This window comes from Zootoca vivipara, chromosome 15 (genome assembly GCF_965207765.1).
Source record: "Zootoca vivipara chromosome 15, rZooViv2.hap1.1, whole genome shotgun sequence".
In the NCBI taxonomy this organism is placed as follows: Eukaryota; Metazoa; Chordata; class Lepidosauria; order Squamata; family Lacertidae; genus Zootoca; species Zootoca vivipara.
Window position 1 is genome coordinate 3,105,256 of NC_142598.1, and position 27,190 is coordinate 3,132,445.

The following is a 27,190-nucleotide window of genomic DNA, read 5'->3' on the forward strand; positions in this document are numbered from 1 at the left end:
CTAACTCAATTAAAATTAAGTAGATAAGGTTTGTCTCACATGACATTCTTGGTAAACCCATGTGGCTTCTCATAAACAATCCTCATAGAGTGATTGCTTAACAATCTGTTGTATAATTTTGGTTGGTGTCAACATCTGGCTGACATGTATTTTCCCGGATCTGCCTTTCCCTCATTTTCCCCTACAACTTAGTTCAGTGTAAATTGTGTTGTTGGTATCTGAAGAATGTGCATGCACACGAAAGCTCATACCAATGACAAACTTAGTTGGTCTCTAAAGTGCTACTGGAAGGAAGTTTTCTATTTTATTTTTATTTTGTTTTGACGGCAGACCAATGTGGCTATCTACCTGTAACTCAAAATACTTAGTTGGAGTTTAGCTATAGCAGTTATGTATGAAGTCTAAGTTACGCTGCTACCGCAACTCTGCCAATATTTCAAAGAGCTTGATGCTGAAACCCTGTACATGTCTATTGAAAAGTAAGTCTGCTCGGGTTCAATGAGAATTACTTCCAAATATGTGAGTTTAGGATTGCAGTCTAAATTAAACTTTACAAGTGCATTTCATTGTAATGATTGTAATACTTTTAATGTATGTCCTGTAACTACTAATTCACCATGGCAGTCAGAAGTTTGACGCCACATAATAAACAGATCACTTTTTAAAGACAAATATATTTATAAAATCATGGTTTGAAATAAATGTATTTGTTCATCACTACAAAGGATTAAACAAGTAAATTTTACTGTATGACTAGTTTCAATACTTTATAAGGAAGCAACAAGCACAGCCTCTGAATCTTGATGCAAAAATAAGGGTTTTATAAATACAGATGCGCCCCTATTTTCATCTTGGCAACAGCTTCCAGAGGGATTCCTGTATTTCATCTGTTTACCAAAGTAAAAAGGAAAACTTAAGCTGCCACATGATTATTTTCAACTTTGAAATGTTAGAGGGCATGCATAGATTTTCTCTGCACTCTCCATCTATACTTGTAACATGGTTCTTTCCCCCTTGAGATCCGTGAGCAAAGTCATGCTACCTCTGCAGCATAGCACATAGCAAGGTCCATAGACTTATCTGTGTTGAATCTGTTCCTGGCAATCATGACATTGCAGATGCTGACCTCAAGACACTTCGGCCCGAGTGGCTGTTTTGACAGTTTTGGTTGTTAACAAAAATTGCTTACATGATATAATTTTCTTTCAGATGCTTGGAACATATCAAGCATGGCAGTTGGCTTGCATTCATGTTGTAAGGAGTAGAAAAAGACGTAAGACGCGGAGATTGTGTTGCTATTTTACTAGAAGACAAAGAGTACAATATTTTTGGGGGGAAGATTTAATGTTTTGGTGCTGGTGTTTCAACATGATAGCTGGGCACTTATCTTTGACTACCTGTACATTTCATATAGTGAGAAACTGAGGGAGAGCATCAGTATAACATGCCAGAAGACCTTGGTGTTATAGGCCACACACATGACCAGTCTGATACATTTTTGCACCTGAGGTGAACCACAAAGATCTACTGTACTTTGGGACCCGCTGCTCCTGTGGATTCTGCTGCCTGAGGCAACTGCCTCACCTTGCCTCATGGGTGGGCCAACCCTGGCTACACACACATTTCAGCTGGCATGGTGGTCCTCATGGGATGAGTAATGGCTGCAGAAACATGACCTTGGTATAACTCGATGGGCACATTAAAGACCAAGTAACAGGCATGGTATAGACATAAATTATCAGTATTTTGAAGGTGCTTTGCCCTGAGAAGGCCAGTATCCTACGTACCCACACAGAAGGGGGAGGGACCGCTGAGGCACTTCGAGAAAAGGGAAAGGAAAAAACCGTTAGATCCGTTACATTTCAAAAAGTCTTTTACCCGCAACTCTGCACCGCCCTCTTCGTCAGTGAATGATGAACCAACGGGCCTATCATTAGGCAGACAACATTCACGAACCAATCAGAGGCAGCGCGGGCACCTGTCCCCCACCCACTTTTTATCGTTGTTACTGACAGCACTTCCCGCCAATTCTAACGGCCGCCGGGAACAGGGTAGCCTCGCCCGTGTAGAACAGCACCGGCCAATAGCTCCGTGAAGGTACCCTGAGTGATGGGAATCGGCATCCAATTGCAGCGAAGAGGGCGGGGCCTGGCTCTCCGGGTTTCCTCTCCGGCTCGGTTTTCCCCCTCCCCCCCGCGGGTTCTTCGCTGCGAAGAAAATGGCGGCGGCGCCGAGCGGAGATGAGGAGAGACTGTGAGTGACCCGGGGAGAGGGGGTGGGGAAGAGCTGGGCTGGACCATCACACCACTTGCGCAGGGGTCTCGGGCGGGACCATCGCCAGCGCCGGGGAGGGCAGCGGGGCGGCGCGGCGGGGCTGCGGCCGCTGGCTTCTCTCCGCTCGCAGTTGCTCCTCCTCCCCTTTACCTCTGCGCGCCCAGGGCCCTCGAGTGCGTCACAGCGATCCCCTCTGCCCAGTAATGGGAGGGGCCGAGGAGGAGGGCGCGGGGCGCGCCCCCTAAGGGGGGTAGGGGAGGGGAGGGACTGGCGTGGGCCACACGCTTGAGGTCAGAGGTGACCTGTGCCCGCTCCCTGCTGCTGCTTCCCTGGTGGCATCTGCCAGCTGTGGCCCCTTCATCCTGCATCCCTGCCATGGCCCTTTGCTTTGGCAGGTGCCTGTCGCCCAGCTTGTGCCTTGCCGGCCCCAGTCCTTCTGTAGAGCTCCTCATGCCAAGTTCCCCAGCCCGCCCTTGGACTTCAGGTGATGGGGACACCTGGCAGCCTGCTTTTGAGGCCCTCTTTATCTCCATCCCTCGCTCCGCTTGGTTCTACCCCGGCAGAGTGTGTGTTATGGTGGTTTGGGCCTCCTTCAGCGTAAGCTGGTTTCTCTGCCCATTTTCTTCACTTTCTTTTTCTGGGTAGTGCAGCAAGGAGGATTGGGCTCCATCCCAAATGCCATGGTGTCCTGTGTGTGTGTGTGTCTCGCTTGGCTCACCTGTGCGTTTCCACTGGGCAAAGCGGTGGTGACATAGGCATCAACTTCCGTACAGGAAAATAAGGGATCAGTGGCGGTGCGGCACCAGAAGTCGATTTCGGAAGTGACTTCCGGTGCCGGCTCTGCCCGATTTCCGGTGCCCAGACATGGGTCAGAGCGGCACTGGAAATCGGTTCTGTGCATGCTTGGGCATGCGCAATGGTGATTTCCAAAGCCAAGTGAGCGAGCAGCCATCCGGGAGCCGGGACATGGCCGGCGGCGGCGGCAGGAGCTGCAAATCCGGGGAATTTACGGGATATTTTTCTATTCGGGAGACCAGCGGGAAACAGATTTAAATCCAGGGGTTTCCCGTGAAAAACAGGAGAGTTGACAGCTATGGGTGGTGAGGATTGGGGTTAGCAAGTTCAAACCTTCTCACTGCATCACACAGAAAGCGAGGCAGGGCAGGGAAACAGGGTTGGTGGCTGATGGCCTGCTTTGGGTTGGCTCTACTGGGCCCCGTCCTTTGTGCCACACCACTCAAAGAGAAAGAATAAGGACCTTGGCAGGGCCTTTTAGATGGCTGGCAACTAACTGGAAGCAGACATGAACTTTCCTTACAACCATGACTTGCCCAATCTCCCTGGTCTCCTTGCCCAGAGCTGGTGGATGAATAAGGGCAAGAGGTGGTGGTAACTGTTTCTTGCAAGAGTAGTGATTGCCTTCAGAGTATCACCATCATTGCTTTTGCTCTGGGAGGCTCAACCTCAGGGTAAGAAGCTTCTCTGGTCCATCAGTGTTATTGTACTCGGGGTGACACAGTCAGTATGGCCAGTGATCAGGGACAGTAGGAATTGTAGTCCAGCAACATGGGGAGCACAGGTTCCCTATCCCTGGTCTACCCACTTATTTCCTCTCTCCTTAGGGTAGGTGTGGAGAATTGGGCCCAATGCGTCTTCCCAGAATGAATGAGCAACCAGAAACAATTGTGTTTTTACAGGCACAACTGCCAACTCTGCTTCCTTGCTTGCTCTCCCTCTTTTTTGGGTTGCACAGTTGGGCTACCTGGGCTGATTTCTTGCAGCTACACCACCAGTAGAAAGATAACTGGTGCAGAACTCGCCCTATCTATGATATCCTTTTGAGTGTTGGATCAAGTCTTATCCATCCTATGTCTTGTACCACTGACAGCGTGAGCATGTTCATGTTTGGTCTGCTCGCACTGCCTGACTTGGCAGTACCCAGCCTTCCCACCATACTGCTTAAACAGAGAGTGTGAGCAAGCAGAATGATTGGGAGGTGGTTGCTTCTGCCTTCTGTGGTTGTGCACACACTTTTGGCAGCCTGTTGGCTCCAGTTCTCCCTGCTGTGTAGTCCAGAAAGAAAGGGCAAGTGGACATCTTGTTCACATAAACTTTTTCACTGGGCAGCCCAGCAGACTTGGGGAGGAAGTAATTGGAGGCACAGGCAGTGGTTCACTGGTTGAGGGTCGAACCAACTGTGCATGTGCTTATTAAACAAAAACTTGCCAGTCCATTTTGAAAATTGGGTGAGGGAGTTACCTTTTAATACTAAAAGCATTTGGGTGATGAGAATTAACTCTCTTCCCCTGCTTTACATCTCCTTGCCACTTATCTTAAAGATTTTTTCCTTCCTAGCCCATACCCAATATTGCAAGTTTGCTGAAAAAGTCAAAGCAATGAAGCCCAGCGAGGTAGGGACAGTGCGTGGTTTGAATTTTGTTCCCCTTCCGCTTGCACATTTTTTGGTATTAAAAATAAATTCCGCCACGCTTGCTTTATAGCCAGACTGGCAAGCACGTATTTAAAAAACACATGGGCATCTGTTTTGGCACTTGTTAGCTCATGTTTGTGACCTGGCCTGTGCCACTTGTCCTCTGCCTCTGAGCGGGAGGGGCGAAATAGGTGTTACTCCATTTATGGTAACTGTTGTTTTCTTTGTACTTTCATGTTATCAATCCTCAGATGTCATGATTACCAATTCTTACCAATTATTTGATGTCCTCTAATGTTAGCTGACAATACTGTGTCATGAGATAAATTAGCAAAGGACCAATTTTTGTGGGAAAAGGGCTATTGGTTTAATCATGGAGTTGTTAATGAGTTGTGTAAAATCTAGTTGTGTTGTCATAATGATGGCAGTACAGTATATGGCGTCAGTCATGGACTCACAATTACAATTCCTCAGTCACATCCACAAATGCCTCATACTTGGTGTGATCCAGATATCAAAGTAGAGCTGGCTGTGATTGCAGATGACCAAGAATCTTATGTTGCTCATTTAGAAGCTGCAGTTGTGGGAAACTGTATATGTGCCTTTTACATGAAGAGCTGCTTATATAATTTACAACAGCAGTGTATCTGTAATTGTGTCTTCCTATATCTAAGTGTGAATTAGGTGACCAGTTTATTTATCTCACCCCACTTCCTTATGACTCACCCTATCCCCACCCTTTGTTTCTAAGTCAAATATATTGGTCCAGTTTCTTGTAGCTAATATAGCCATTTCTCTTATTGTAGTATGAAGACTGTAGTATGAGGGTTGCACCTTTCCACTGGAGCATCCTTTAAGATGCAAAGTAATTTTTCAGTTGCTGGGCTAAAATACCGTATGTGACTCTGACAAGTACAGACAAGTGGATTTAAAACATATTGAGCACTGTTTTCACATGTGTATTACCGTAAATTGGTGTCTATGTAGAAATATGTTGAGTATTTGTAGGTAACACAGAAATATTAAATATTTGAAGGAGAATATAAACTATTTCAGCACATAAAGGGTATAATGTAAGGTACTTGGTCTTACAATAAAACCAGTTGTCATATTTTATTGCATTTAATGCTAAACCATGGTCTAGCGTGAGTCGCAGTCAGCCCCCACTGTTGTCATCCTCTGGCATAGCTGTGAGGGGATTTTGGAAACTTCCATTTCTCTTTTAGATTAAGCTCAGTTCAGCATTATGCCTGAACCCTAAACTGTTCAGCATTATGCCTGAACCCTAAATTGCGGAGCATCAGTATAGGTTGACAAACTGTTAAAATATAAGCTGTATATATGTATTTTTGTATGTATTTTGCTTTTGCTTTATGTATGTCTGTTATTGTTCTTGCTTTTTCTTTTATTTATGGTTTTTGTGTGTTTTCACATTATTGCAAAATAAAAATATTTTTAAAAATGAACCCTAAACTGTTATTAATTTTAACTATAAGTGAAAGTAAGACAGCTTGTAAACAATTGTTTGAGGTTAACTTATTTACTCTAACCCAGGGTGGTCCAACTTTTGATACCAAGTGGGCCGCAAGAGTACTTTGACACGCACACTGCCTTGGGAAGGAGTAGTGAGGGGACCAAGGTGGCGCTGTGGTTAAACCACTGAGCCTAGGGCTTGCTGATCAGAAGGTCGGCGGTTCGAATCCCTGTGACGGGGTGAGCTCCCGTTGCTTGGTCCCAGCTCCTGCCAAGCTAGCAGTTCGAAAGCACGTCAAAATGCAAGTAGATAAATAGGAACCGCTACAGTGGGAAGGTAAACGGCGTTTCCATGTGCTGCTCTGGTTTGCCAGAAGCGGCTTTGTCATGCTGGCCACATGACCTGGAAGCTATACGCTGGCTCCCTCGGCCAATAATGCGAGATGAGCACGCAACCCCAGAGTCGGTCACGACTGGACCTAATGGTCAGGGGTCCCTTTACCTTTACTTTTTTAGTGAGGCACTGGCAGCATCCTAGAGCCCTCCCAACTCCTTCCCAAAGCTGGCAAAGTGCTAATTAGGCTTTGGGAAGTAGGTTGAAGGACCCTAGGACCTTGCCAGAGCTCTCAAACCTCCTTCCCCAATCCCAGCACCTTGCTTAATGGCTTTGGGAAGACAGCACAAGGGCTGGGGGGGTGACATATGCTGCTGAGGGCCACCCAAAAATACATTGAGGGCCACATGTTGAACTACCCTGCTCTAACCACAGTTATCATAGCAAGCTGTGCGTAATCTAAAACAGAAGCTAAAGTTTCTTCAGTCTTCATGGTTGTGCTTGAGGCTGGGGTGGAATGTGCACAAGCCTGAGATTCACTGTGACTAAACCTTGGCGGCTGAGGCTAAATTCCATCACACAATTCCCTCGCACAATTGGATGTACTGAGAGTATGATCTATCTGCCATAGCATATATGGAGGCACTTGAGAAATCAAACCAAATCTTTCGGAATTTAGATTTTGACAAATGTTTAATAAGTGAAAGAGTAAGTGCAACCAATATATAGAAATTCACTTACAGTAACTCTTTAATAATGGAGTCAAAGTTGTGGTCTTATCCCTTAAGCATGCCCACAAGGGGTTGAAATGGTTCAGTCCAAACTTGAGTGCTTGATTTAGACCTGAAGGCATTGAATGTAAACTTTTTCCTGTAAACATTAATGATCAGATTCAAAGCTTTATCCATAGGCATTGAGATTGTACATTTCATCCTTAGTGGGTGTAACCCCAAACAATACTCATATCCCCCCCTAGCATTGTGCCCCTCTGCTCCATGGCAAAGTTGGCATGATTAACTATTGTGAGGTATGATGTTCTTCTCTGTAAACACACCCACACCCCTACCTTTTATTGTTTCCTGTACACATCGCTAGGTGAATAGAGCCTGAAATACAAAATAGGCAAGCAGAATGTTTCTTCTAGGCTAGCGGTTTGCCTTTTTACTAGATGACTGCCATTTACTGACCAGCATGAATTTTTTAAATTTTAGTTCCTAATGTTAGTGATGTCAACAACACCTCTGGCAGCTGAGTCAGCATTTCAGCACAACCTACTGTCAATTCCCTTCCTAATGTTTGACAGTCCTTGTTTTGGATAGTGCATAAGCACCCAACATTGCTTTGTGAGCCTGAGGCATAAACTTGCAAGGTAGCCTTAAGCAAATCACTATACAGTACTCTCTATCCCAGCTCCATGTTGGAATAATACCAGCCTGCCATATAGGATTGTTGAATGTGTTACTAAGGAGGTAATAGGTATGAAAAGCTTTGAACACTCAAAAAGGAGCACTACATAAATGCTCATTCTGATTGGCAAGTTATAATGAGAGAATACCGGGCATCTTTTTGCAATGTGTCTTTCAAAAGTTAATTGTTCCAGCAAGATACTACAATTTTGTAGATCTATAAAAATGTTGACTCAGGGAAGACATGCTTCATTATTGTTAGACCTAACCACAATTGGCTACCTTAAAAGTAGGATCAACATGCCTATCTTGCAGAGAGTGGAAACTCAGGAATTTCTTTTGAATTCTTTGCCAATATGAATCTCTCACAGTTCTTCAGAAATGAGTAGCCTTTAATTGGTCACACCTCCCAAAAGCATCACTTTTTTTGCTAGCAGCCCTGCGATGGGTGAACTGAATCCCCTCCCCTTTTATCCTGTAGAATTAAATGTGTGTATGGATACATTTGTCTTTCAAAGGTAGTTCAAGAAACTCGGTTTGCAAACTGTGCAGTATTAACTGCCTCTGTTTATCTGAAGGGTTACTCCTCCCTGAGTTAAAACAATAATAAATATCTACAAGTAAGCACAATTGTGTCATCAGTGACCGAGAAAAGCGCTTTATTTGCTGACAAAAATGCAGCTGATAAGAAATCTGGTGGATCTCTCTTGAGCAGGGAGTTCCAAAGAGCACAACGGAAGTTACCAAACTCTGTGCTCCCGATATTGTATTTTGGTGAAAGCAGGGCTTACCCACTTACTTGAGAGACTGGGGGAAATATGCAAGCAAAGGTATTCCCCAAGGTACACAGAGCCTAGGCCACCTACGACTTTCAAGATAATAACTGGCATTCAGAGGAAGGGAGTGTGGTGGGGGCAGTTCGCCCTGGGTGTCACCAATGAGGGGGGTGACAAAATGCTGGGTGGCACTCATTGCGGGGCCTGCAGCGCATCTGAGCCACACGTCTCACCTAGGAGTGACGCAGTGGCTTGGGCGCCTGCAGGCTCCGTGCTGCCCCAAACGGTCTGCCCGCCACCTCCCCCTCAGCTGTAGGGCAGCTGAGTGGGTGGAGACAGGCAGACTCCTAGGAGGCCCTGCAGAGCGTCCTGCCCCTGCTCGCCCTGCCCCGCTGGCACCTGGCCCCGCCTCTGGGCGCAGGGCACACCTGCTGGCCCAGCCACCCGATCGGCTTGCTCCGCTGCTGTTCAGAAGCATTAAAAAAAATGGTGCAAATGAGCATGAAGAGATGCAATTGTGTTTTCCTCAATAAAGGTGAGAGGGGAAACTAATATTTTTTTAAAGGCAAGACTGACTATGAGTGAAGGGACCATGTAGCAAGACAAAAAATACAAGACAAGCAGTGTGGAAAGGTGGGACATCAGCCGCTACCCCACAGAACTTGCCTCCTAGCAGCTACAGCAATACTTCCAGTCTACACAGGAGCTGCGGTTCCAGTCAAAGACAAAAAAATTGCCACAAAGCAGGTTTAGTTTTGTGTTTTTGTTTTAGGAAAGGAAGGGAGAGAGGGCAATGTAGAAAACACAGTACAATGCAATGGTTTGGAAGGAGTGCCACCATATTATATATATACATACATACATATACATATATATATACCGTATATATATTTATTGTTGTTGTTTAGTCGTTTAGTCGTGTCCGACTCTTCGTGACCCCATGGACCATAGCACGCCAGGCACTCCTGTCTTGCACTGCCGCCCGCAGTTTGGTCAAACTCATGTTCGTAGCTTCGAGAACACTGTCCAACCACCTCGTCCTCTGTCTTCCATCTCGTATATATTATATATATATATTAGTCATCAAATACAAAAATGCATCTAGGCAACTTACATATACAATTTAAAATTATTTAATCATAGTAAAGTCTTATCATACGGTAACTTACCTAAGAACTGCAATGATTCAATTTCTTTATTGATTATGATGGTGAAACTTATTTATTGTTGCTAACATTTCTTTTCTGAATATAATAAAAGTAGTTATTAAAATTATTTTTTATTATTATTATTATTACTACCATGATGTTCCATAATGACCTAATGAATTAATGGCATCAATTTCAGAGGAAAATAGTTGCATGGAAGCAAACTATTGTGTCAAGAAAAATGAAAAAAGAACAATAAAATGGTGAAATCACACTTACTAAAAAAAAGGAAATGTGTAATTAAAGGGCTTTGAATGACAGGCAACAGCAAAAGACTAACTAACTAAAGGACATATTTCAAACAGGTCGCCTTTACTGATTTATGGAGCTTAATTATGAGTAAAAACGCTTATGATTTTAAACAAATGAGCAAGCATTGAAGTATTTCAATGGTGCTGCAGAACATTGCCTCAGCGGTGTTAAGCGGACCTAGTGTGAAAGGGACCATGCTGTCTATGACTTGCTTTCATTAAAAGATGGGGTACAAAATTCCATACAGGCTGAAGTCTTTGAACTGCCTTAAAGGGCAGGCCCATGTAGAGTGTGTTGTGATAGTCCATTGGGAGGCTAATAATGCATGCAATGACAGACACTGACTAAAAGCATGGGAATAAGTAGGGGCTGGATGTCGCTGGCATTCTGCCCAAGGCACAGGCATGCCTAGTTCTGCCGGGATTCTACGTTATTGAGTTTTCAGGGATCTGTTCTAAACATGCTCATTATGTTTGTTTGCCTACTGCTTCATCTGCTTGTTTAGGCTACTATGTTCTTAATGCCTTCTGGAGAAGGAAAAGCTCCAAAGCTTAGCAGCATCAATAAAAAATTCCCAGTAGAAGGGATGGCAAGGTATGTGTTTTCTTTGGGCAACGAGGTGGCATTTTGTTGTTGCAACTTGGAGTGTTTCTGAGTCCAATAATTTGTTAACAGCATAACTTGTGGTAAGGGTGGTTTGATTGGCATACAAGTTCTGTGGTTGTTTTTAATGGCAGCTTCAGCTGCAAAACACCTGCCCCTTTTTATCTTCCTTTTCCTCCTCATGCCACACAATTTCCTGTTGCTTTTAGAATTAGATTACTATTGCATGCCACCCCAATCTCCAAGTGGTATGAGATTCCAGGGGCTCAAGCACTTAGCTAAGGTCTGTGCTTCCTTTTTAAAATGAGGCATAGCGGACTGTGGTGTATTTATAATAGTTGGTTTATTTACACATATATACAACCTAGCCATCTGTCATGGATACTTTAGTTGAGATTCCATAGGGTTGCGGGTGGCGCTGTGGTCTAAACCACTGAGCCTCTTGAGTTTGCTGATTGGAAGGTTGGCGGTTTAAATCCACACAACGGTGGTGGACTCCCGTTGCTCTGTCCCAGTTCTGCCAACCTAGCAGTTCGAAAACACATCAGTGCAAGTAGATAAATAGGTACTGCTGCCGCGGGAAGGTAAACTGTGTTTCCGTGCGCTCTGGTACTCGCCACAGTGTCCTGTTGTGCCAGAAGCGGTTTAGTCATGCTGGCTACATGACACAGAAAGCTGTCTGTGGACAAACCCCTGCTCCCTCCTTCTTTGAAACCTGGACTTGAATAGGTTGCAGCTGAGAGGCTAGCTCTGACTTAGACTCTTGTTGGCATCCGTATGTTTCAAGAGAAAATGGAGTGTGCTTTCAAAGGGGAAGCCAAACCACTGTTAGCACTGAAGTGACCTCCCTGGGGCACAAACCTGGACTTTAGACTAGTGATGGGAAAATCCCCATGTCCCTAAAATACTCATTGAGTCAATCACCCATCCCCTACTACCCTTCTGAGAAAAACCCAACCCCACCTTCCCACTATATATGGTGACTTCTGTTTCAGTGTATCTGAAGAAGTGTGCGTGTACATGAAAGCTTATACCCAGAACAAACTTAGTTGCTCTAACGTGCTACTGGACAATTCTTTATTTATTTTGACTGCGTCAGACCAACACAGCTACCTACCTGAATGTCCCTAAAATGTTAATGTTAGTAACTAAAATATTGATTCAAGTGCCTGGTAAGAGCTAGTGTGGTAAGGCAGGTAATAGGAAAACTCCATGTGAAGTTGCAGATCCTACTGCTTAAACACAGAATTTCCCCAATCAAGTAGCAAAAGATGGATGGAAAGAACACACAGGAGGGTACAAGTTTTAGGAAGAAAAGACAAATATGTATGTGCTCACATGCAGAAATGGTGTATGTGTATGGTGGAGATATGACTGTGAACAGTGGTAAGGGTTTTGGGAAAGAAAGTTCAGCTCTTTTAAACTTTCCTGTGCTAGTTAAAGGCAGTTTCCCAAGGCCTAATAAGAGTTGCATTAACCCAGAGGTTATTTTTAAAAATACATTGTAGTTTAAAGATGCCTATTTTTCTGCACAACTGGACTTAATGGTCAGGGGTCCCTTTACCTTTACCTATTTTTCTGCTTCCAGTGTCGTTTTTCATGTTTATAGGTGAAAACCGTATAGTGCCACACTTCGGACATTATCGGTCAAGTCAGAAGCTTGTTAATGCTGTAGCAGCGACCGTTCGTTTATATTTTTGGAAAAGTATGCTTTGAGCCACTAGAATTGGAAGTGATGTTCTCTTGTTGGTGAGGAAGAAGATGGTACTGTGAGGCCTGGGAAGCAGGGGAAGAGCTGCTTAAAGCAAGCTGTAAAGCTGGCTGTGCAAGGGTGCTTGATAAACCAGGCTTTCTGTTGGCTTTGGCAATGTTGTGTGGATTGTATTTTTGCAAGCTGACTAGATCCTTAACAATTTCTCCTCTGTACTATGTACCAAGCTTCCAGCCTTGGTGTCTGTTTATTTGAAAAGATCATACTGTGCTGTAGTGCAGTTTGCAGCTTCTATTGCTGTGCCATCTGTATCGTTCTGCTTCTCTGCCTCCCTCCCTGCACAACTGCATCACAAAACACAGTGTAATCATTTGTTAAGAACTTAGGAAAAAACACATTTGAGGACTAGTTTAAATGTTTTGTTTGTGGACTGCTGGGAGACTAACAGAATCAATCTTCAAAGAAAAACTAAGGGGTGCCGCAATATCTCTGTTTGCTGTGGGATTGAGGGCCACACACAACAATGAAGTTAGCCATGTTTATTCATCCGCCTGTCCTGTTAACACAGAGGATGGAGGGAGATGAACTCTTACTGTGTCAAACTCTTGTCATTTCAAGTAGTTTGTATCCTCAGCTATTCAGTGTGATGTGGTAAGGTTTGCAAAAGTTGCTTTCTCCTGTCCCTGCACTTTCTTGATGTTGAAAGCAGTCAGCTCCCCGCCCCATACAGTACAATGGATGCCCCTGTTGTGCTTGGTTAGATGGGTCTCCTTGACAAACAGTTTGCGAGCTAATAGTATAATGTCTTCAGGGCGGCTTTTCATGCTAGTTCTAAAATACACTTAACCTGAGGTACTATTTCTGGGTTAGTGGAGTTTGTAACCTGAGGCGTTTGTAACCTGAAGCGTTTGTAACCTGAAGCGTTTATAACCTGAAGCGTTTATAACCCGAGGTACCACTGTACATGGTGGTGCCCTCAAGTGTTCCCCATCTGTTGTTGAGAAAAGGAATGAATATTTCAAAGAGAGGAAATTAAAGCTGATGAACCACTTGGGTGGCTTGTCCGACAACTGTCCATCTTCTAAAACAGATTTATATTACCATTGGAGCTTTGCAGGTACAGGTGTGCCTATATGGAAATAATGTATCAATTGGTGCTATGTGAGTTAGTTATGGTTGAAGCTGTTCTGCAAGTGATTAAATGCTTTAATCTTCTTTCTGTGGGGATGTGAATTGGCATTTTGCAAATGCAACAAGATGTGTCATGGGTTAAAACTGAAATCAAAGAAGTGAGGATTCAGAGCAATCTCCTTCCTTCTTCAAGCCTCATTTTTTAAAATCTGGTGCTCCTTCCCTAAAGCATAAAAAGTGTTTGGGTTTTTAAAATACGTCTTAGTCAAACTATATATTTATATCTATATATCTGTGTATATAAATCTACCTATATATGTGGGAGGGGAAGAAAATGATGTGACGCAAACATAAGTTTTAAATGTTTCTTCTTATAATTGAACCTGCCACAAAAAAAATCATGATGTTATCAATACTGGCCCATGGCCCTACAGCCCTGATGCTGATGCTTTTATGAAGGTAGATGCAGATCAAAAGGGGCTTGCCAACAGAAGGTGAAGACTGAAAATCTTGAAAAGAAGTGGTTTGCAAAAAGGGAATGAGCTGGTGTTGTGCAGATGCGGAAGAAATTGGAAATGAAACTCTGCCATATGTGTGTGTGTGTGTGTGTATGCACAGACTTCCTGGCCCTTCTACAGCTGAAGCACTGTGTGCACTACTGAAAGGATGTTCAAACATCCACAACCAAAATATGAAAAGTAGCTGTTGTCAGTTCCAGGATGTAACCTCAGGTTGCATCCATACTCCTGTTTACTGTGCACTCAGTTCTTTTCCAGTGCTGGGTTTTAAATGCATAAGTAGAAGTGGGGTAGAAGTGGCAGGATCATTAGGTGGGAGTGATCATGCTCTTCTGGAGTTTATTATACAGCGGAAAGGAGCAACCAAGCATACGAAGACTCAAATCCTAGACTTTAAGAAACCCGACTTCAGAAAACTTAGGGAAACGCTGGGTGAGATCCCATGGACAGAAATACTAAAAGGGAAGGGAGTTCATGATGGTTGGGAGTTTGTTAAAAGGGAGATATTAAAAGCACAACTTCAGGCAATACCAATGAGACGGAAACATGGAAGGTGCCTAAAGAAGCCAGGGTGGCTATCTAAAGAACTTTTAACTGAGTTAAGATTTAAAAGGGATATGTACAAAAAATGGAAAAAGGGGGAAATCACCAGAGTGGAATTCAAACATATAGCAAGCACGTGTAGGGACAAAGTCAGAAAAGCTAAAGCACAGAATGAACTCAGGCTTGCTAGAGAGGTTAAAAGCAACAAAAAGGGCTTTTATGAGTATGTCCGTAGCAAAAGGAAGAACAAGGAAACAGTGGGGTCACTTAGAGGAGAAGATGGTGAAATGTGAACAGGGGACAGAGAAAGGGCAGAACTCCTCAATGCTTTCTTTGCCTCAGTCTTCTCCAAAAAAGAAAACAATGCCCGACCTGAAGAATATGGAGCAGATGATTCAGCAGGGGAAACACAGAATAAGTAAGGAGGTAGTACAAGAATACTTGGCTAGTTTAGATGTATTCAAGTTTCCAGGGCCAGATGAACTACATCCAAGAGTATTAAAAGAACTGGCAGAGGTGATTTCAGAACCACTGGCAATAATCTTTGAAAATTCCTGGAGAACAGGCGAAGTTCCAGCAGACTGGAGGAGGGCAAATGTTGTCCCTATTTTCAAAAGGGGGGAAAGAGAGGACCCAAACAATTACTGCCCAGTTAGCCTGATATCAATACCAGGAAAGATTCTAGAGCAGATCATTAAGCAAACGGTCTGTGAGCACCTAGAAAAAAATGCTGTGATCACTAAAAGCATGGGTTTCTGAAAATTAAGACACTTACCGTAGTGGCAATGAGCCGTGCTGGCATCCTACATGGCAGAGCTGGCCTATCAATCTGTATAGCTCTTCCCCTGACTGTCTCAGTTTCCAAGTGTGGGGCCATGCCTTTTCTTTGAACCTGGGAATCCCTGCCCAGGCAGAGCTCCTACAGGCTCTGGACTCCTGTTACCTATGACTGGGTCTTGTGGCTGGGCACTGACAGTTCCCCGTGATACGTGTATTTCTTGTCTGCTGTTGTGGCTGAGTGATTAGGGAGCTGTTTAGTGGAGCTTGCAGTGTGGGTTTGAGGCAATACCATCTCCTGCTTCCCACAGCAGGAGGGCTATGTGGGCTCTTTGAACTGTGGTGGGAGCTGTGTTGTATGGGCTGTCCTTTGGTGTCTTGTTGTGCTCCAAAACGGTGGTTGTAAGCCGCATAAGAGAATGGAACCACGTAGTGGTTGCTGGCTGAGCTCCTAAAACTGATGGAGTGAGGGTGCTGTACTGTTGTTTTGTGGAGCTTTGCAAATGAGCCCAGACAAGTTGCAAGCCTGTTAAGAGATGAACAGCTTGTGTTTCCACACTGGCAGTGGAGGATGGATGTACTTGTTCCTTCTTTGCCACTAGCCCACCCATTTCTTCACTTGCATGCAATTCTTTTTTCTTTATTTTTCTTTTTTATTAGTTTTCTTACTTGATGAACAAACACAGACAATAAAATAAACCAAAATAGTAAAATGACAACATCAAACAAAAAAGAAGAAAAAATACAAAAGGCATACATACAACCATAAATCCATAAATTATTACATACGGACTTATGTCACCCTATTCTTTAATCCCAATTCCTTTTCTTCTCTAATAGGCTTCCGTCCTCAACATGGGTCTATTTTGTCTATTTTTTAAACTGCTCCTTTTATCCTTTCTTTATTTCTACTGTTTTCAGCCTACAATATTTGTAATCCATGTTGTGCTTTGCGAAAATTAATCAAAGCAAATCCAGGTTTTGACTTGGGGACACTGTTTTTTAAATAATCTCTGTAAATTTCCCATTCCTTTTGGAATTTTTGGTTAGACTGTCCTCATCGCATCTGTCATTTTTGCCAATTCGAGATACTCAAATAATTTATCCTGCCATTCCTTTTTGGTTGGTACTATTTCACTTTTCCAATGATAGTTGGATATTTTTGCCAAAAATTTTCGCCCACTTAATCATTACTTCTTTCACCTCTTCATCTTTCACCTCCCATTCTAAGCCTGTACATTCTAGAAATTATTCTTTTCTTATTTTGTATTAGTTCTTTATCTACTTTTGATTCTTCCATTGCAAAACCTTTTTTTATCGTCTATCTTGAATATCTCTATTAATTGATGATATTGTACCCAGCCAGGCAGGTGTTGTCTTATTTCCTCGTATTTTTTCACTTTCAATTTGTTATCTTCTTCTAAGGGTTCTTTATATGTAGCCCAATTTGTATCCATGCTTTTTCTTTTCACTGCTGTCTCCTCCAAAGGGGAAAGCCACCAGAGAGTCCTGGGTTCTGATCTTTATATTTTTCCCATACCTTACATAATGGCTTCCTTTTAACATCATGGCTTCCTTATAACAGGGACCCAGGTGGCGCTGTGGGTTAAACCACAGAGTCTAGGGCTTGCTGAACAGAAGGTCGGCGGTTCGAATCCCTGCAGTGGGGTGAGCTCCCGTTGCTCGGTCCCAGCTCCTGCCCACCTAGCAGTTCGAAAGCACATCAAAGTGCAAGTAGATAAATAGGGACTGCTCCGGCAGGAAGGTAAACGGCATTTCCGTGCGCTGCTCTGGTTCGCCAGAAGCAGCTTTGTCATGCTGGCCACATGACCCGGAAGCTGTCTGCGGACAAACGCTGGTTCCCTCGGCCTATAGAGCGAGATGAGCGCCGCAACCCCAGAGTCAGACACGACTGGACCTGATGGTCAGGTGCCCCTTTACCTTTACCTATAACATAATTTAGGAAGCCTCTATGAATTCTTACTTTCTCATATCCCAGATATGCATGCCACCCGAAACGATTATTGAAACTTTCCAGATCAAGTAAGTCTGGGTTCTATAGTGTCATCTAGTCTTTTAACCAACTTAAGCAAGCCGATTCATAATAAAGTTTTAGGTCTGGCAGTGCAAGTCCTCCTCTGTTTTTGCTGTCTATTAATAATTTATGTTTAATTCTAGGTTTTATGTACTGCCAAATAAACCTTGAAAGTTCTTTCTGCCACAACATGAAACATTCCGAACCCCCAATCACTGGGATCATCTGAAACAAAAACATCATCTTAGGGAGCACATTCATTTTTACAGTGGATACTCTCCCCCAGAGTGATAGGTTCAGCCTATTCCATATTTCTAAGTACTTTTTGATTTCTTTCCATATCTTTCCATAATGATCGTTAAATAGGTTACTGTTTTTATTTGTTAACCAAATTCCCAAATATTTAGCCTTGTTAACTATTGTTAATTCTGAAAATATTTGCAGTTCTTCTTTCTCTTGTGCAGACATATTTTTGTTTATTTTAAATCCTGCCACCTTTCCAAATTCAGAAATTCTATCTAATATTTTTAATACGCTTTCTGCCGGATTTTCAGTAGATATTACCAAATCATCTGCAAACGCCTTTATGTTATATGATTTACTTCCTGCTACTGTTCCTTTTATTTCTGGGTCTTTCCTTATTGCAATCACTAATGATTCTAACGCCATAATAAACAGTAGAGGTGACAAAGGGCAGCCTTGCCTAGTCCCTTTCCTTATGTTGAAATCTTCTGCTATTTCATTATTGAAAATCAGTTTTGCTCTCTGATTTTGATATACATGCCTCAATGCCTCTGTTGAAAGTTCCCCCAAAGCCCGTAGTTTCTATAGTTTTTTTTTTCATATAACTTCAAGATATATGCAATTCTTGGTCACCTCTGGCTAGCAAGTCAGTTATTAAATACAAGGTGAGTTTTGTAGGTCTTGTGTGTGTTGCCAGGCCCAGGGTAGGAGTCTTGTTAGAATAAATTATAAACTCAAATTAAAAAGCAGCCAGTGCCTGGCAGGGCCTCCTGGCCAGCTTTGCCTTCAGAGGCCCAGTGCAGGTGTACTCGGCTCCCCCCCCCCGGCGTGCCTTCATTGGCTCCCGTCAGGCATGGGTGGTATATGGGCATTTTTGCTGGCACAGTGCCTGATTGGTGGGCATTGGCTGTGTTTTCAGGGATGCTCAGACCATGGCTAGCCTTTTTGTACATTATTGTCTGGTGAATTGTTTCTCTCCACAAAAAATCCTCAGCTAATCCTGTATAGTTGTTCCGGTTCTGCTGGCATTGTGGAGGTGTACTCCTCCCCCCCCCCAAAAAAAACAGTCCTCCACATAATTGGTGTATAGAATTACTTTGTCAAACTTCCACATCCTGTACATTTGTTAAAGTTTTTTTTAAAAAAAATTCCTTAATGTCTAACTTTGGGTGGTGATGTATTTGGTATCTTTTTGAAAATATGTAAGGAATATAGGCTACAAAGTGGCTTTAGGGTAGAAAAAAAAGATAAAATGATGTGGTTCTAGGAGATTTTCCCTCTACAGCAGTAGTGGAGGGGACCTCTAGTTATAAAGCAATTTATAACTGAAGTTTGCTTTGCAGCACTTATTGATATGATGACACAGCTTCATAGCTGCCAAGTTTTCGCTTTTCTCGCGAGGAAGCCTATTCAGCATAAGGGAAAATCCCTGTAAAAAAGGGATAACTTGGCAGCTATGCACAGCTTCTAAATCTGTGCTGTACTCTTGATGGGCGGTAACATTCGTCCAGGCTGCATTGTTTTTACTTGTAGCAGTTTTACAGCATGTTTGTGTGGCTGGATAAAGGAATGAGTTGCTGTGGTGGCTTAGAGGCTAACTTGTCCATTGTATGAGAGGCTTCTGTAGGCATATTAAAGAGGCGTATGTATTTGGTTTTAGTCTGTTCTGAGTGGATAAATGGACAACATCTGAACTATCAGGAAAGAGGTATCAATTAGCTTATCAGCACTGAGCTGAAACATGCAGATAAAGAATGTGTGTATACATTTGCTTCATTAGTATAATTATGCTTTTGTCAGCTAAACAGAGCACTGAAGGTTTTTCCTCCTGATCACTAGACCACTCCTGACATATTCAGCACCTTCTGCCTTTGGAGATTTCGGTAGACATTGTTTGTGCAGTTTTCAAGCAAATCTTCACAGGTATATGTTTAAGAACCTAGTTTTTAAACAAGACTGCTGCAAAAAGTTGAGCTTCTCAGAATGTTGGATTCTGCAGGCAATATTGAAATCTGTAGCTTTAGTTATACCTGCACAAAATATACACAGGCCCTGTTCATTGCATTATACCTGTCCTTTTTCCAAGTTGTCCCCCTGGAGCAACCTCCCTACTCAGGTTTCCTGTGAACAATCATTGGTTTGGTTTGCATTCTTTTTTGCACCAGCATGGAAGAGCTATTACTAAATATACCCATCATTTTTTATTTTTTTAAGTTTTATTTTTGTGTCGAGAAGAAAGCAAAACTCATCAGACAGCACCAAGTTGTAGCAATATTAGGGGTGTGAGGCTCTTAATAAGGTATGTAGCCTCAAAGGCTATACTAAAGTCAGCTTATTTCCATGTCACTTCATCTTCTCTGATCTTCTGCACTTGAGCTACTTGTAGAACTGCTTACCGTGACCTGAATTTAATAATAAAAAATGATGAAGGCTTTCTATATGTGCCTAGTCATGACAGACATGGTAATGCTGAGCTGTCAACATTTGCATTGATATCTAAAGGAGAGGAATTGCCGGTAATCTTTCCCCATTATGGTTTTAGTTATGATAAGGATTTGCAGGAGTTCACCTTCTGCTTAATTTGGAAAAGTGGCCCCACTTCCAGCCCTCCTCTGTTTGAGAGAAGAAGCTAGCTTTAATGGACATTCACAGATGGAGCTCCCAAACAAGTGACACTGCTCTGTTGTCTGTATATTTAAAGCCTTTCCCCCGTTTATGCCATACAAGGATAGAACAGCCTTCTCCAGCCTGGACCCCCCCCCCCAGTTGCAGTTGGACTCCTCCTCCCATCTGCCCCAGCCTACATGGCCAATGATCAGGAGTGGTGGGAGTTGAAGTCCAAAAAATCTGAGGGTCCCAGGTTTGGAATGGCTGATAAAGAATTTATCTATTGGTGGTACACAGCTGTGCCTTAAGAGTCAGCAGGTATTTTTTAAAAAACAAGTCATGTTTTTGAACTGCTCAAAGGGCTAGCAGCATTGATTCTGCACAATGATTATCCTATCACCCCAAAGCAAAGGGCTCTCTAAACCATGGGTTGGCAAACTAAGGCCCAGGGGCCGGATGTGGCCCAATCGCTTTCTCAGTCTGGCCCGCAGACGGTCCAGGAATCAGTGTGTTTTTACATGAGTAGAATGTGTCCTTTTACTGTATTTAAAATGCACCTCTGGGTTATTTGTGGGGCCTGCCTGGTGGTTTTACATGAGTGGAATGTGTGCTTTTATTTAAAATGCATCTCTGGGTTATACTCCGACCTCCCACAAGGTTTGAGGGACAGTGGACCGGCCCCTTGCTGAAAAAGTTTGCTGACCCCTGCATCTAAACTCTTTCTTCTTCACACAGACAGTAGCAGAGGCTTTGGAAGATCCCTCTTCACTAGCTCTGGGTGCAGGCAAACACTTCCGAAGTCATCATTTCCTCACCCCCACTCCATTCCTCCTCATATTTGTCAGACTTCTTTCTCTGTGTACCTTGTCCTTGTCCACAAATGTCACCCCTTATATACCCAAATGTTCTGCTGGAGAGGGCTACCAGCAGGATGCCACCTCAGTAGAAGCTATGTTCTGTACAATGTAGTAAACAGACCTTTAATGTGGCACCACCTCCCTTTTGAAACTTACACACACACACACACACACACACACACACCCCTGACAGGCGTTGTCCTCACTATCTTTTTAGTGCCTGTTGGAGATGTTCATCTTCCGACAAGCCTTTTAAATAGAAATGTTTGTGCCAGTCTTTATCTATATTGGACTAGAAACTGAATTTATACCGGTATCTTGTTATGTTTTTTATTGTTAACTAGCTGGCCCGGCCACGCATTGCTGTGGCTCAGTCTGTTAAATGAACTTTCAGAGTCCCCTAACCTTCAGAGTCCCCCTTCATTTTGCATACAATCATTCCCCCCAATACGCGTGTTGTTTAAAATTCCGCCCCGTCCCAACCCTGACTCCCCCACCCAAGCGTGTTCTGTGAAATCCCCCCACCCTGTCCTGACACATTCATTCTCCCCAAAGGCAGGGCCCTCCTCCACTCAGTACCCCCGTTCCTCACCCCAGTCACATGAGGGTACGACACCCCTCTCTCTGTTCCCCACGTTGCGTGATGTCATCTTCCTTCCACGTGACAGCACCTGTCACAACAACCCCTCTATCTCTCCCCCTCGCAAACCCCTGTGGCCTAGCTGGTTCTCCCGGCTGGCCAATGCTGGGCATTGCTGTTGATATTCATATTCAGTTGATAAACCATATTCATATGCTGTTGATAAACCATATTCAGTTGGTTGCCGTGGTTTTTTGTGATGTCACCGATAGTCTGCAGCCAATGGCAGCAGCTGAGGATGTGTTGACATCCAGCAGATGGCGCTAAACCAAAGGAAATGCCTTCAGTTCCTTTGATGTCCACTGGAGGGTGCTGTGTTTTTTCACCTAAAATCATGTTTTTATCTGCCTCAGGTGTGAAATCTGTCTACACAAACTGCATTAGCTTCCTTGCGTATTCGCATGTGACATTGTGTCAAAATTTTAACGCAATTGGTCCAGCAGTTTTGGTGAAAAGTGGAGACACACAAACATGCTCTGGTTACATCTACATTTATAAATATATATAAATTACTTTGGGGTGTTTCCTGAGAAGCAATTTATAAATAAAATGAAAGAAATATAATTATTGTGACTTGCTTTGACAGCAGAAGAAAGCTATATGCATGAACTGAGTGGAATGTTAGAGACATCATCTAGCCAGTATTAATGGTGAAGTATGTCTTAGATGAGGGACACGGGTGGCGCTGTGGGTTAAACCACAGAGCCTAGGGCTTGCCGATCAGAAGGTCGGTGGTCCAAATCCCCACGACGGGGTGAGCTCCCGTTGCTCGGTCCTAGCTCCTGCCAACCTAGCAGTTCGAAAACACATCAGTGCAAGTAGATAAATAGGTACTGCTCCGACGGGAAGGTAAACGGCGTTTCCGTGTGCTGCTCTGGTTCACCAGAAGTGGCTTAGTCATGCTGGCCACATGGCCTGGAAGCTGTACGCCGGCTCCCTCGGCCAAGAATGCGAGATGAGCACCGCAACCCCAGAGTCAGTCACGACTGGACGTAATGGTCAGGGGTCCCTTTACCTTTACATAGTTTTACTAGTTAGATATTTTATTTTATTTTATTTTTATACTGTACCACCCTTTATCAAAAGATCCCAGGATGGTGTACTGTACAACATTAATAACACACTTTACAGAACACAATAATAAAAACATAGTAATAAAATAACCATAAAATAATCATAATAATAGTCTCTCCCCCCCCCCCATTTAACAGACCATAGATTATTGAATGGCCAAAGGCTTGGGTAAAGAGGAATGTTTTTGCCTAGCACCTAAAGCAGGAGTCAGCAAACTTTTTCAGCAGTGGGCCGGACTATTTTTTTGGGGGGGGGAAATGAATGAATTCCTATGCCCCACAAATAACCCAGAGATGCATTTTAAATAAAATGACACATTCTACTCATGTAAAACACGCTGATTCCTGAACTGTCCGCAGGCCGGATTTAGAAGGCGATTGGGCCAGATCCGGCCCCCAGGCCTTTAGTTTGCCTACCCATGGCCAAAAGACATATAATGATGGTGCTAGGCAAGCCTTTTTGGGAAGAGCATTCCACAGATGGGTAGCCACCACAGAAAAGGCCCGTTCTTGCATTGCCACGCTCCAAACTTCCTGGGGACATAGAAAAGTGCCTCAGATGACAAGAACAGAGTCTGGGTCAGTTTGTATGGGGGGAGAGATAGTAAGGTATTGAGGTCCTGAGCTGTGTAAAGCTTTATAGGTCAACACCAGCACTTTGCATTGGGCCCAGAAACATATGGCAGCCAGTGCAACTGGGCCAGGAAATAGCAAGCCCCCTGTAGCTGTTTTCAGCTGAGGGGGGGAGGTATTTAGATTAGGAGGATTAAGCCCTACTATTCCAGTTTAATTTGCCTCTCACCCCAGTGATTTTGTTTTTTTTAAAAAAGGAGATCAAATCATGGATCTTTAATTTCATTTGCCTTAAACAAAGCTAATTGGTGGAACTGAAAATTAAGGGTGTATTTGTTTTGATTTGTTTGTTCTAGTTCTGTAAGTTCCCTCCAAATAATGGAATGAGAAAATTATATCGTTTGTACTTTTCTTGTCTTAATAGTGTTTCTATCTAGTAATACCGTCAGTATCTTAGAAAAGGCACGGCACCGAGGTTATGGTAATATGCAAATATATTTTCCTTGTTTTGTTTATAATTATATGTTTGCAGAATTTTAGAGTGTAATCTACTTCGAGCTTCCCATCTGGATGCAGAGCACAAACAGGATAAACAATGTACATCTCAGTGTAATGAATTGATCTGTGGAAGGGCAAGACAGTAAACTTAAACACTTAAACTGCTCGACGGCCCTCATTATTATTTCTATTTATTTATTTATCTATTGCTATTGGTGTATTTGGTGCTTTACATATGATCTCTTGTTTGAGGTGAGTGCAAGGACACGTGCCGTGATACCATGGGAGTCATCTTGCAGAAATACCTGTAATCTGCTTGACATGATGAACAATGCTGAAGCAGGATGGGGGTGGAGTTAAGGGTTTTTAAGGCAATTACCTTAAATTGTACCTGAAATCTGTCCATTATGATTAGACTGATTTTTTTATGAAGGGAGATTCAAGGCTTGCAAATGGAAGTGTTTTTAAAAGTGATTGTGTGTTTGAGACAAACATATTTGGGTGGTTTTGAACCCCAGCACAAGCACCTGCTAATCTCTGAAGTGTGGAGGCAGGGTTGCCCACAGACGTCTGTGCTGCAGTGAGGAGTAGGGGTGTATAGATGCAGATGTAAAAAAAAAAATTGGGTGTGTGTGTTTTGTTTGTTTGTTCTGTTTTAGGCTGGGTATGTTGAAGGGCCAATACAGGTGGTTGGGTACCTCTGTGCACTTAAAAACAACAACAGAATTAGTTGCTGTGGTGCAAAATGTATTAATGGCTTTGTGTTCTACTTTTGACTTACCACTGTGGGAAACCACAATACAGTGGTCCCTCGACTTACGAATTTCTCGACATCCGAAGTTTTCGACTTACGACAAATGGCCGCACGTTTACAAATTTTTCTACATCCGAACAGAAACCGTTGGCAGTTTTAAATGCGGTTTCCTCGACTTACGAATTTTTAAATGCGGTTTCCTCGACTTACGAATTTTTAAATGCAGTTTCCTCGACTTACGAATTTTTCCGAATATCTTTTTCCTATGGGAATCCACTTTTCGACTTACAAAATTTTCGACCTATGAGTGTGCATTTGGAACAGATTAAGTTCATAAGTCAAGGGACCACAGTATTGGACTAGATGGACCATGGGTAGGCAAACTAAGGCCCGGGGGCTGGATCCGGCCCAATCGCCTTCTAAATCTGGCCTCCGGACGGTCTGGGAATCAGCGTGTTTTTACATGAGTAGAATGTGTCCTTTTATTTAAAATGCATCTCTGGGTTATTTGTGGGGCCTGCCTGGTGTTTTTACATGAGTGGAATGTGTGCTTTTATTTTAAATGCAGCTCTGCGTAATTTGTGGGGCACAGGAATTCCTTCATCCCCCCCTCCACAAGAAAATATAGTCTGGCCCCCCACAAGGTTTGAGGGACAGTGGACCGGCCCCTGCTGAAAAAGTTTGCTGACCCCTTGATCTGGTATTCTTATGTTTATGCATTCTGTTTATACACTTGGCAAAAATGTCTCTCCTTCCCTGTTCTTCACTCAAGCATGTGGAATACGCAAATACCAGTCAACCAGTTCCTTAACTGGTGTAGGTTGGCTTAGTTGTACAGACTGAAAAATGTCTGTCATACCAGCTGGAGTTCAGCTGAGGATATTCCAGTCAGCTCTGTGTTTTACATCTTTGTTTTGTTAAAATAAATGTGATTTCACGCAGGCCATAACTTAGGCTGGAGATCTCCTAATTACCAAAGTATGTGCCTGCTCCGGTTTTGCATTTCTCCACCTCTCACAGCAGTGAAATGTAACTTGTGCTTTCTTTGCTTCCGCAGTCTCAAATTTTAAAAGAAAGGACACAGAAAGCACAGGGTGTTTTTCCCTTTTTGTTTTGTTTTTGTTTTTTCTGTGTGAGGGGAACTGAATAGGCTCCCCCCAAATGTGTGTGTGTGTTGAATGGCTAACTGTGTAGAATAATATGTGGGCTCCCACTCTCTCTGTGCCCAAAATGTTATCAAAGCTTTCACCACTTTGAAAAAACTCGCAGGGCTTGTTCATCAAAAGGCCTATGTTGCATTGATCACCCCAGGCATTCAGCAATAATGAATTAAGCTATATAAAGCATGAGTTAAACAGTACATTCTGTCATCTTGATGGGTTTCTGAGTTTTGATCATGCAGTTTCCATGCATCTGTTTTATTCCTGCAACCATGAGAACTAGAAACATTTTAAAATTATAAATTAAATCATTTTTCAATTTTACAACAAGAAAACCATTTTTTAAAAAAAATCAAACATACTCTTTATATTAGTTTATTTTTCTTTTAAGATCTCCCTTTCATATATGTATTGACTGCTCGTTTTATGTTAACCCTGCTAACGTTTTAAGTTTTTTACAATAATTTTTCAAATAATCCACAATTTCCCCCCATTCTTTGTTAAAGGTTTTTTTCTTCCTGGTTCTTTATTCTTCCCGTAAGTTTAGCCATTTCTGCATACTCCATCTTCTGCCAGTGCTCCTTGGTCGGAACTGTCAAAGAGAAAAAGAGAAAAACAACTACCAGACTTTTAGAAGACATCTGAAGGCAGCCCTGTTTAGGGAAGCTTTTAATGTTTAATAGATTATTGTATTTTAATATTTTGTTGTAAGCCGCCCCGAGTGGCTGGGGAAACCCAGCCAGATGGGCAGGGTATAAATAATAAATTATTATTAATATTAATATTATTTTTATTGTGTATAACACACTGTAAATTTCAGAACTGTATTCCATAATTTTTCCCATGCTGCTATTTCAGTATTATGACCTATATTCCTTGCCTGTTTAGGGAGGCTTTTAATCTTTAATCGATTATTTAATTCTTCTGTTGGAAGCTGCCCAGAGTGGCTGGGGAAACCCAGCCAGATGGGCGGGGTATAAATAATAAATTATTATTATTATTATTATTATTAGTAGTAGTAGTAGTAGTAGTAGTAGTAGTATTATCATTGCCCAGTGTATCATTGTTGATTTTATGAAATTGTGTTTTGTTTCCCATTCCAATAACAACTTGTGCATTCTCTATAAACGGGGTAGGCAACCTAAGGCCCGTGGGCCGGATGCGGCCCAATCGCCTTCTCAATCCGGCCCACAGATGGTCCGGGAATCAGCGTGTTTTTACATGAGTAGAATGTGTCCTTTTATTTAAAATGCATCTCTAGGTTATTTGTGGGACCTGCCTGGTGTTTTTACATGAGTAGAATGTGTGCTTTT

At 42.9% G+C, this 27,190-nt stretch overlaps 1 protein-coding gene across 1 annotated transcript in view; it reads left to right on the top strand.

Annotated features, from left to right (window-relative positions):
• The first annotated feature begins 574 nt into the window (after positions 1-574).
• The window catches only part of MECP2 (methyl-CpG binding protein 2), a 68,675-nt gene continuing 42,059 nt past the window's right edge, over positions 575-27,190 (top strand). Inside the window, exon 1 of the mRNA XM_035140535.3 lies at positions 575-2,253. Within this exon, the coding sequence (XP_034996426.1) occupies positions 2,219-2,253 (35 nt within the window). The 5' untranslated portion in view covers positions 575-2,218. The remainder of the gene's footprint in view (positions 2,254-27,190) is intronic.